The sequence below is a fragment of the Procambarus clarkii genome, chromosome 49 (assembly GCF_040958095.1).
Source record: "Procambarus clarkii isolate CNS0578487 chromosome 49, FALCON_Pclarkii_2.0, whole genome shotgun sequence".
NCBI classification, from domain to species: domain Eukaryota; kingdom Metazoa; phylum Arthropoda; class Malacostraca; order Decapoda; family Cambaridae; genus Procambarus; species Procambarus clarkii.
Genome location: NC_091198.1, coordinates 7238265 through 7251048, shown reverse-complemented (window position 1 = coordinate 7251048; position 12784 = coordinate 7238265). Strand labels below are relative to the sequence as shown.

Here is a 12784-nt window from a genome sequence, read left to right as displayed (position 1 = left end):
ATGGGGTTCTGGGAGTTCTTCTACTCCCCAAGCCCGGCCCGAGGCCAGACTTGACTTGTGAGAGTTTGGTCCACCAGGCTGTTGCTTGGAGCGGCTAGACTTGGCTCTGTCATGAGGCGACACTCATACTGTACAAATCAAAATTTGGTATACAAAAAAAAAAAGAGTCAAATTCGCATCGACTATACCAGAATTTGACTAAAAACTGACAAAATATAAACGAAAATCCCATCTTTTACTCGTATATAATGGGGGAAAATGAAGACAAGTCATGGTAGGATCTGTATATCTGAGGCTTAAAGTTATAAACAAAAAATACATTTCCAGTTCACATTATTATTCGTTTACTCTTACAAATATATTGCTATTATCTGACTTGCTACATTTTAACATATTTGAATCAGATTGACCAGCAATCAGATTTCCGCTATCTGAGGAAGGTAGACCTCAAACACACTGTACTTTTCTAAAACATGCTTACAAATCATTAATGACAATTCAATAAATATCAAAGTATTACCGCCCCCCACTTAACCAGGGGTTACCTTGGTGTACACCTCACCAAGACTATGATTTTGTTAACCAGACCACACACTAGAAGGTGAAGGGACGACGACGACGTTTCAGTCCGTCCTGGACCATTCTCAAGTCGATTGTGAGAATGGTCCAGGACGGACCGAAACGTCGTCGTCCCTTCACCTAGTTTGTGGTCTGGTCAACATACTTCAGCCACGTTGTGACTCGTCGCCTGCATATGATTCTGTTGACCACCACACTATCACTGACCTACAGGACCATTTGAGGCTTGGATGATGTGCATAGATAATTGCACGTGCAAATGGGTGCGAGTGCTTAACAACTCCATAGCCATGGTTGGGAATAGTCCCAGGGCAGCAGAACGCTAGCCGCAGAATAGCAATTACTGCCTCACCACCCATTACAAACAGTGGATGCTTTGGTTTATTTCATGTTATCAACTGTTCCGTGCTCATTTGGAGTGGATTGTCAGTCATTTAGTCTTTTTTTGTGTGTGTGGCGCCCAAACTAGATATCTAACAAATCGAGGTTTTGTAAGTTCTACATTTTCATGCGGTTTCAACGGGCGATAGACGGTTTAACCCGAATGCATACGGGCGATGGGAAGAACAGTCCAGTAATAGTAGCCACTGCTTTTAGTGCATGGAATACTTAATTTGTTATAAAGATAACAGTACTAAGTTCCCAATCTTCGCAACTGCTTAGATGTGAAGTTGCCAGGATATAGGATGCATTTGATGCCTAAGATATTGATGTAGACTGGAGATTTTGGTTTGATAAATGAGTTTTCGAAATAGAACTGATATTCATCTAGTTTTTGTTTCAGTGTAATTCATAAACCTGTCTTATTATGGAAAGAATTTTGACTAAATTCCAAGTGTCCCAGAGGAATCAAATTGAGCTCACATAAGAGAAGTAGATTGAATATAATGAACTATGAAATCTACATAATTGGATACCAATATGACGCTGATAAATAATAATAAGATCAGATGAAAGACCGAGACCTTGTGGAACTTCACAGTTGACGGAGAAAGAAACAGACGCTGAGCCATTTACAAAACAAGAAAATAATAAACTTACCAGAGAAGGAAACAGGTACAATGAAAGAGAAAGTACAAACCAAAGTTGGGAAATTTGGAGGCAAGATTTGTGCTATTCTGTGGTTTGCTTTGAAAATATCAAAAGCTATTGATACTAAGGCTTGCTAATAGGAAGTGCTTTGAAAATATCAAAGGCTATTGATACTAAGGCTTGCTAATAGGAAGTGCTTTGAAAATATCAAAGGCTATTGATACTAAGGCTTGCTAATAGGAAGTGCTTTGAAAATATCAAAGGCTATTGATACTAAGGCTTGCTAATAGGAAGAGAAATATGATCCAATCCATTCCTCTATTTTGAGAAGAAACTAGATTTATAATAAATTGAGGCCACGTACATCCGACGTCAAAATAATGCATCTGGGAAAAAATGGTAATTTCAAGTCGTGTGTCATTCCTTTTTCATGATAAAAAAGGACCGAAACTACAGATTTACCAACACATAGGAACTTTAAACATGTATGTTTAATTCGACCAAAAGGAGTGATAAGAACTTTCATGTATCACATTATTCGGACAATGATCATTCGTCCTATTAAATTACAAATGTAATAGGCCTATATCATGTGAAATACATTTCTTGGGTTTTCTGATAGCGAAAACATGAATCTTCCAATAGATAAGTGGAATGCGCTGAAAGAATAAGTTGAGAACGTCACCCGATCCACAACTTTAAGGTCAGGTTTGACAAACATTTCGAACGTCAGAATAATGACATTTAGTGCAACAAAGCTAGCAGGGGGGATAAGAGCTAGACCTCTTTCCCTCGTAATCACTGATAGGTAAGCACTTATCAGGAATAGACCTGTATCAACACATGATTAAAAATAATTCATAAATAAAGGAATGTAGAATGCTATAGATGGTAAAGCATTTCATAATATAAGCATAGTACACAATTATCACAAGCGAGGGCTAGGGCCAGCATGGCTGCGAAACAATGTATGTCACAGAATATTTAAGATAGCAGTATAAGAGCAAGAAAGACCAACGACGCCAAATTGATCAGATTCACCAAGGATTGTGCGAGGGTCAGATGACTAAAGGACACTAGGAGAGCAAGATCTATCATCCTGAAAATAGGACATTTTTCGTGGAAAAGCACGACCAAGTGAAACAATGCAGTTCCGACAAGACGGGGGTTTTTGCACCATTAATTGTCCACGAGGTAAGCGTGTGGGGTCAACACGAACGCTAGCAAGAGTACTCACATTATTACCGTCATGATCGAATGTCGTCACTGATAAGCCATTTAAATAAGTTAACATGGTATCAAGATAGATTATTACAAATGCATAGCACGGGAAGCGTCCCACCAGTATAGAGAAGATCCAAGGAGGACAAGAAAAAAGGTTTTCCAAAAGAATGCAAAAGAATGAATTCCAAAAGAATTTCCATAGACGAACTACTGCGAAAGCATTTGCCAAGGATGTTTTCATTAATCAAGAACGAAAGTTAGAGGTTCGAAGGCGATCAGATACCGCCCTAGTTCTAACCATAAACGATACCCTTAGGGAGATCCCCCACAAACTGGTTACAATTATAGTCTCCTAGTGAACGTACGGGTTCGGACAAAGTATAAAAGTAGCGTAAAATCAAATATGGAAAAAAAGACTGATTAACTTTTCAAATTTAGTTTCATAAACCCCAAAAGGTGGCACCTCTTATGTTATTATAACCGGAACAAGGATAAACCTATTTATATTATATGTTACAATGCAATGTAAATAGTCAGCATCACCGTACTTTTCAAGGTGACACGCGGGGGGGGGGGGGGGGGGGAATTAGGCGTCACAAGCAGTCAGGGTTGACCCCAGTGCCACCATTTAAGAAATGTTGGCATCATATGTAATCCGCTGTGATGTTCATGAAGTTTGAAATGAATGTGTGTGTGTGTGTGTGTGTGTGTGTGTGTGTGTGTGTGTGTGTGTGTATACAAGTGTATACACGCTTGATCACCTTAGTGACACGAGCTTCTTGTAACAATTATCTGACGTACATGTTATAGTCTGGCAAGGACAATTGTTGATTGTTTAACACATCAGCATTTATGTAATATTAATTCATGTGTATGCGACTTGTTTCCCTTTAGAGTGCCACTGCATGCTGCCATTCATATTCATTAAACTATTCAAAGAACCAACGTGGGTTGTCGCCAGTACTGAGATGGCAGTGTTAGCCACTGACAGTACACGACAGTGTGTGCTTCCATCAGTCAGCCAGGATTACGACAGCAAATGTGTGAACGACCACATAAGCGGACATCCTCGCCCTTAACCGTCGACAATCTTCCTTTCCCAGACATAAGTACACCAAATCCTGCTGCGGCGCTGGCATTCTCTTGGGTCGTCTCTGAATGACTTGTGAAGATCCATAGCGAGGCCAGGCAGGATAATCAAATTTAGTTTCCTTTCCCTTGTTGACATAAGCCAATATATGTCAAAAATTTCATCGATTTAAAAAATAATATTTTTTTGTTTATTTCAAGTTATATGGTTAAATGCTTTTTTCATTTTTTCCAGCCGAGACTGCGCTTGACATCCTCGAGGCACTGCTTGCCGTAGGTGGGCTTGGCGAGGTCGGTGACGGCGTCGCGCACCAGGTCGTGGAGGACAGAGGGCCACGTCGACTGGTGGATGTTGAGGCGGTGGAGGGAGTCGTACGTCCACACCACCAGCTGTCGCGCCTGTCGTCCAGCGCACACCAGCGACGAACTCTCGTCCTGTCGACACAAATATTGTCAGCTGGTGAGGTTATTATAGGGATGAAGTACAACAGATAGACACATATACACACATACGTGCTCCCATAACACTTACAGATTTAAATGTGTGAACAAATCTACATGGGCCGTGATGAGGGTTCGAACCTACGTTAGGGAGGATCCCAGACGAGTCTTAATCGACTGTGCCACGACACGGTCAAGGCCGCGTCTGAGAGCCTCTCGGACGTAGGTTCGAACCCTTATCACCGCCAATGTGGATTTGTTCATTTGATGCGTCACGCTATTGTGATTTCTGTGTGTAGATTTAAATGTGTCCCCTCCCCCCCTCCCGGTAGTGTTACTTTCTGATTACTTATGCCTATTTGTACCTGTTGCTTTGGTTTGTACCTGTTGATAATACTCAAATTTTACTATAATGTACCTACTAATCTTCCTCAATTTTTCTTACAATGTACCTGTTAACACTTTTCTATTTTGCTAGAAATTGCCTACTTACAATTATTTGTTAGATTAAGGACCTGCCTGAAACGCTATGCGTGTTAGTGACTTTACAAGAATGTAAAATCATCAATGTTATGTATTCTCATAAACCCAATGTACCTTCTTATAAACAAATAAATAAATGCCTCCAAACTATACACAATGGCTATTATTCCCTCAAATTGACCTTTGCATAAGAGCTTAGGAAACACGCCATCAAGGTATCTGTAGATAAGTTGTATCAAGCCCTTATCTACAGCCCATCAAGTACCTTGAGGACGTCTCCCCTAAGCTGTCTTAGGCAAACGTCAAAGCAAAGTTTGAGGAGAATAATAATAACCATTCTCTAAACTTTGGCGACATAAGCAACCAGAAAATACCACTTACTACCAGGAACAAAACATGTGTTACATTGTGTAACTTGACTCACCACTAAATGTGTAATTAGCACACATACAGTTAATCTCTCACATACACTACCAACAATATCCTGAGCTAACCTCCGCATCTTTAATCACTAAAATGAATTTCAGACAACAGGTGTCCCAATATTTCTTAATGTGTTGTTAGAGAGTACTACAACCTGGAGCCTACTGTATTATCACTTAAATCATGGCAATGCGTCATGCACATATTCATGATTATTATTCAGCAAGATATGATCTGTATTATAAATTAGTATTTCGTAAGCTACTGTAAACAGCACTCATACGCAGGCGATGAGTTACAATAACGTGGCTAAAGTATGATGACCAGACCACACACTAGGTGAAGGGACGACGACGTTCGGTCCGTCCTGGACCAGTCTCAAGTCGTTTGTCGTCAAGTCGTCGTCCCTTCACCTTCCAGTGTGTGGTCTGGTCATCAGCACTCATGCACCACTGTAACGAGACGCCCCAACCATCACATCTGAAAATACAGTAAGTGACGACATGTCGCTCCGTCCTGGACCATTAGCACGTAGTGATACGTGACATGGGTCCAGGCCGGACCGAAACGTCATTTCAGATGTGCGTGCGTTGGTCGTCTTATGTTCAGCCAGGTTGTTGTGACTTATTGTCTGCAACATTGTAATATTGCCATATGATGGTAATTACACCCTGGGGTCTACACCTAGCACTACACTCTTTCTAAACCAAATACACAATTTCATTTTGGTTTTCGCTAAACCCAAACCATAATTAAACATACAGGCTTCCTAACACACAGTTTAGCACGCAGTTGTCTAGCATTTTAACATTCATATCACATACATCAGAACACGCAGTTAACCACACACATTAAATGCAAAATTAACAGACCATTCCACAACACACAATGATTCATGTAAGTCTCATTATATCATCTGCGTCCGCCACTCATCTCCACCACCAAGTGTAAAGTATTTACCTCGGAAATAATTTAAAAAGAACATTGTTCATATAAGTATATCTTATTCAAATATTTAAACAACATAGAGGAGCCCATCCCACTCAGCATAATTATTGTGGTGTGTTAGGCTTAAAAGTTGGGCGTCGTGCCCAACTTTTAAGCCTAAATACAATAAAAATATTTATTGACCCTAATTAATATTTATTAATGATCCTAAGCGGACGTTCAATCTTGTCTGTAGGTAACCGCACTTATGTCTAGCTTTCTTACGTACTGTATAGGACTAATGTATTATACTTCCTTAAATTTGTATGTATGTTATTAAAAGTAAAAACCCGTGTATTTATTCCTACTGCTGTTAGTATGAGTCACCCTGTACCTGGGTGTTAGTCAGCTGTCACGGGCTGCTTCCTGGGGGTGGAGGCCTGGTCGAGGACCTGGCCGCGGGGACACTAAAGCCCCAAAATCATTAAGATAACCTCAAGATAACCTCAAGAAGATGAAGGAATGTCTTAGGAAATGTGAATAAGTCCAGCTCCTATAATGCAGTCTTCTCAAATTAACTCTGGCATTTATTAGGATTCTAAAAACTATGAAACAAAAGACTGTAGAAGACCGATTGTATATGTAGACGTAGACTGTCTGAATTATTATTTAACCTATATAATACTTTTTTCTAACAAAAACAGCACCCGTCAACTGGTCTAAGTATGGGGAAATAACTATAACGATACCAGCGAAAGTCTACAAGATGACAAGAGCCTCGAACCTGGATGAAGGTCGACCAACTGGAGTATTAACGACAGACACTAAGTGCCAGCTCGGGGGGTTGGGGACCAGCAGCTAAACACGTGGACAGTAGGCCAATGGGTGAACATTCAGGCGAGAGGGCATCAGGGGGACTGGCGAATAGTAAGGATAGACAGATGGTGAATGGTAACCAGTCGAGAAGGGACGAAGGAGGTACTGTTGAAAGGTAGGGGTTAGGACAACAGGCAGATGGGTGGATGGTAGTGGGAGTCAGTAGTGTGTGGATGGTAGTGCGAGTCAGTACAGTGTGTGGATGGTAGTGGGAGTCAGTACAGTGTGTGGATGGTAGTGGGAGTCAGTACAGTGTGTGGAAGGGTGAACAATACGGAACACACCTACGGAGGACCGGAGCTTGTGTTCAATCCCGTTGAGTTTCTGTATTCTATTGAAAATGTTGGGAAAATTTCGCGACACTCCCCAATACTCAGGTCCAAATGTTTCCAGACCTATGTGATGTTAACATGTTACTAGACCTATGTGATGTTAACATGTTACTAGACCTATGTGATGTTAACATGTTACTAGACCTATGTGATGTTAACATGTTACTAGACCTATGTGATGTTAACATGTTACTAGACCTATGTGATGTTAACATGTTACTAGACCTATGTAATGTTAAAATGTTACTAGGAGCACACAAACAATAATCCTAAGCTGGCTGGTGTCCTCCACTAAGCTGGCTGGTGTCCTCCACTAAGCTGGCTGGTGTCCTCCACTAAGCTGGCTGGTGTCCTCCACTAAGCTGGCTGGTGTCCTCCACTAAGCTGGCTGGTGTCCTCCACTAAGCTGGCTGGTGTCCTCCACTAAGCTGGCTGGTGTCCTCCACTAAGCTGGCTGGTGTCCTCCACTAAGCTGGCTGGTGTCCTCCACTAAGCTGGCTGGTGTCCTCCACTAAGCTGGCTGGTGTCCTCCACTAAGCTGGCTGGTGTCCTCCACTAAGCTGGCTGGTGTCCTCCACTAAGCTGGCTGGTGTCCTCCACTAAGCTGGCTGGTGTCCTCCACTAAGCTGGCTGGTGTCCTCCACTAAGCTGGCTGGTGTCCTCCACTAAGCTGGCTGGTGTCCTCCACTAAGCTGGCTGGTGTCCTCCACTAAGCTGGCTGGTGGCCTCCACTAAGCTGGCTGGTGGCCTCCACTAAGCTGGCTGGTGTCCTCCACTAAGCTGGCTGGTGGCCTCCACTAAGCTGGCTGGTGTCCTCCACTAAGCTGGCTGGTGTCCTCCACTAAGCTGGCTGGTGTCCTCCACTAAGCTGGCTGGTGTCCTCCACTAAGCTGGCTGGTGTCCTCCACTAAGCTGGCTGGTGTCCTCCACTAAGCTGGCTGGTGTCCTCCACTAAGCTGGCTGGTGTCCTCCACTAAGCTGGCTGGTGTCCTCCACTAAGCTGGCTGGTGTCCTCCACTAAGCTGGCTGGTCTCCTCCACTAAGCTGGCTGGTGTCCTCCACTAAGCTGGCTGGTGTCCTCCACTAAGCCTACTCATACTGTCATTGTTTTATTTTGTTGATTATTTGTATTCACCATTTACACATCGACATTCGCTAATATTGATTACATAAATTATCAACTTTCTAAATAGTAATGCAATTTTTTGTTAATAATTATACAAGTTATCGTTATGATTAAGAACATTAACATGATTCACACACAACAATGCCACGAACACAGACTTCAGAGACTTCATGCAGGTGACGACACAGTTCTGTGCAGGATGGTGTGAGAACACTGACGACGTGAGGGCCAACTGACGTGATACAGTATGCCAAGCAAGAGTGAGGTGAGGCTAAGATAAAACAGGTGACATGATACACGTAACACAAGATGTGCGCTGTGTGCTAGTTGCACATCACATTCGTGCAGAGTTAACTGTAAGTGCACCACGAAGTTGACAAATGCAGCTCACTGACAATTACAGTGTTATACTGCCTTACGTGACGGGGGGGTGAGAAGCATGACGGATTTTAATGGTTCGAATTAAACAGTAATTTGGCGGGAAAGGACAATTGTTTAGGGGACACATTTAGGACAAAGTTTTACATTAAGAACTTCCGACGAATGCTGTGTGGACACTAATGCAGTACGTTAATCATACGAGACCAAGATATACATATGAAATATTTTAGTAGGGAAAGTGATGAAGGCATATTGGTGGTGGTGAAGGGGGGGGGGGTAACAGGCGCAAGACAGGAACACATTGCGGATATATATATATATTATATATATATATATATATATATTATATATATATATATATATATATATATATATATATATATATATATATATATTTCTCTATACAGATAGAGAAGATTACACGTCTCGCCGTTGTGGCCATGTATACCCCCCACTGTACACCCAGTCACTCTCGGGTATACCAGAAGAAACCGCAAAAATCGAAGTTTTTAATAAAGCAAAGTCTCTGTTGTAAACTTGCCGTTTTCCCCAGACAGGAAAATCCATGAACAAGTTAATAGCAATAAACAGCTCAACACGCGTGTAGGACCCGAATGCGGATCACGCTATTGTTACCTCATTAAATCGATTCAAAGTGACGACAAGAATGCTAAGCTGATGGCCGTTATTCCCGCAGAAGAGTTTGATGATGCTGCCTCTGTCTCTCTCACAGGTGAGAGGACAGCGTACATAACAAGCTGTCCAAAGTCACAACTCACCAAAGAGATGCTCGACAGTTGCAAAGATTCAAGCACTCTAAACATGCGAACAGGTTCAGTATGAACAACCAAATGGTCTTGCCCTCAGTGCAAAATTACGCCTTATGAACCGAAAAAAACGATAAAGTCCATTCTTCAGCCGTGTGTAATGCAAAATTTAAAGATTTATTTTGTAAACTGTAAATTGAGGAACATCCGCAAAGCAGACTGGGAGCGAGTAACGAAGGCCTGACGTTGTTGACATCAGCTCTCACTCAAGTACACGATTGTTACATATTTTGAAACGGGTTTTCTCAGCCACAGACAACAGACTGGGTAAGCTCGGGCAAATGTTTGTCGAACTGTGCGGGGCAACAGTAGTCTGAACGGACCCAAGTTGCTGTTGTTGCAACCCGTTCTCGCAAATTCGTAAAGTCAATATTGACTTATTAACTACGTGCATAGGTGATATACTAAACATAATTGATACCCTTAAAAAGCTTCATAGAAAACACCGACCTTACCTAACCTTGTTAGTATGTTAAGATAAGCATCTTATTGCTTCGTAATTACAATTATTACTTAACCTATACCTATAATAGGTTACGTAACAATTGTAATTACGAATCTATAAGATGCTTATCTTAAGATACTAACAAGGTTAGATAAGGTCGGTGTTTTCTATGAAGCTTTTTAAGGGTATCTATTATGTTTAGTATGTCACCTATGCACTTATTAAATTAGTCAATATTGACTTTACGAATTTGCGAGAACGGGTTGGTTATTGTTATAGATTCAGCCACTAGGAACAATTCTGAGTAACACAGGCTATGGTAACGGACCTAAGTAATGTCAATATTTTAAGGGTAATGGACTAGGATAACATCTTGCAGGACACAGTTATTGGGCTATACAGATAAAGATTACGTAACCGATGAAGACCAGGACGCGATGAGGTGTTAAACAGTTAGAGTCAAGATCATAAATATATTCGGATGAAAATTAATGTATCAAATTAACTGAGAAACTAATATTTTTCTTAAAAATTCCTTCTACATTATAATAGCGCAAAATTTTTTTATTTTTTAAATTGGCAAGTAAATTTTAGTAAAATGTTTACGGTGAATTCTTCGCCAAAAGAAAATGTGTGAAAAACAAAAAACAATCAGCTCCCAGAATACTTTACACTTCACTGTTCTTGTCGCATATCCACGGAAGGTTCCGAAGCCTTGAGGTAACGAACAAAACGAACCAATTGCATATTAGTAAAAATATAATACAAACGTATATTTTTAAACACCACAGGTCATACAGTTAAACATTAATATAAATTTAGAGGTTAGTGTGTTTATAAGATGCTATATAGGAGCATTTAAAGAAGCATTTTAAATGAAAGAGTATAGGGCAGTCGACCGGAGCGGCCGAGGCGGACCAATCACTCAATAATTACCTTGCGACGCTTCTGAAATGAGGGGTCAAGAATATGGAAATTGTTGGCATTAATCCATTGTTATTTTGTGTATTATTTTATGCTCGATGTAAAGGTACAGTATGTCACTGATATGACAGACACTACTCGAGAATTACTTTGTAAACTATAATACTAAATAAATTATAAAACATTATACCGAAGGGGTGAAAAATTCAATTTGCAAAACTAGAAAAAATGACTAATGCAAAATGTGACTTGCTAAAGGCAAAAATTGCCTACAGAGCAAAATTTTAGGCCTTGCAAAATATTCTAATCTTCACTTACCTTTGCTAACTGATTGATTTCCAAGTTCCTGCCATTTGTATCCTTATCCAGTTGTCACATGCCACTGTACCCCTACCCTCACTGTCACTCGACTGTATCCACCTCCTATACTGACACTCTACTGTACCCATCTCCAATTAACTGTCTCTCGACTGTACCTATATCAATAACTGTCGTTCCGATGTATCTGCAACTCCACTGTACCCTTGTTTAACTGCAGTATTACTGTAACCCCTCAAACTGTCATATACTGTACTCTTCTCCACATGCAACCCAGTACTCCCAGATTCTGGGTTGAAAGGTACCCCCCCCCACGCTGTAGCCCACCACCAGCTGTCACCCGCTGTACACCCCCCTCCCACCAGCTGTCACCCCGCTGTACACCCCCCTCCCACCAGCTGTCACCCCATTTGCCTTAACATCTATGTACCAACAGCCTCTTCAGTGACTATCTTTCCCAGAGAATACAGCAGGATGCACTATGTGAAGGGCTGAGGTGCTACCCTCCCGACAAGACGCTGCTGCCCTCAAGCAAGCAGGCTAAGGATGCGACTGAATCAGTACCTGCGTGAGTCGGCCGACGGGGCGGTACTGGAGCGCCTCCTTGCCAATGAGCTCCTGAAGGTGCGGCACGTTGAGGCGTGGGGCCTCCGGCTCCTCCCTGCTGCTCCCGGGGTCGTGTCCTCCGCTCCCTGGGTCGTCGACAAATACATCAGCAAACACTTGAGTATTTCCTAGTCTCAACTAGGTTTGAAAGCGCTACATATAGCAGAAATTCATCAGCTTATTAGTCGTTCATAAGATGAGGGAAATATAATTATGACACAAAGGACGCTTTTGTGTCATCTCGGTTTGTGTCAAGTGCGTGACACTGGCCCCACGCGAGACAGCAGTGCATATCATATTGTTAAATTAAGGTGAGGCGTGTATATATATATATATATATATATATATATATATATATATATATATATATATATATATATATATATATATATATATATATATATAATGTTGCACGTTAACCTTTCCTTTTACATAAATAGTTCTGTTACAACTTGGTTTTCCCCCAGAGCTCGCATCTGTTGTCTTACCTTCAGAGACTCTTGTATCCAACACAAGCATCCTGGTTTTATCTGAGTTTTTTTATATTCGTAGACATTCCAACACAATTCTGTACAAAAGTTTATAGTTTGCCGAAAACGGATGGAAACTACCAGGAGAAACAGCCAAGCCATTACGACTATATTGCACACGGAAGGGTTCAGGATAAAGACTTGGGATGGGAAGGAATTGTCCCCGACTATCCAGATTCCAAACCACCTGGATGGTTGGGGATTGAACGTCGACCTGCATG

The 12784-nt window shown here is 41.5% G+C and overlaps 1 protein-coding gene across 1 annotated transcript in view; it reads right to left on the bottom strand.

Annotated features, from left to right (window-relative positions):
• Positions 1 to 272: 272 nt before the first annotated feature.
• Positions 273 to 12784, bottom strand: part of LOC123763274 (leucine-rich repeat-containing protein 49) — a 55919-nt gene continuing 43407 nt past the window's right edge. The window contains exons 12-13 of the mRNA XM_045750389.2: positions 11992 to 12119; positions 273 to 4359 (exon numbers count right to left, since the gene is read on the bottom strand). Coding sequence (XP_045606345.1) covers positions 4147 to 4359; positions 11992 to 12119 — 341 coding nt within the window. The 3' untranslated portion in view covers positions 273 to 4146. The remainder of the gene's footprint in view (positions 4360 to 11991; positions 12120 to 12784) is intronic.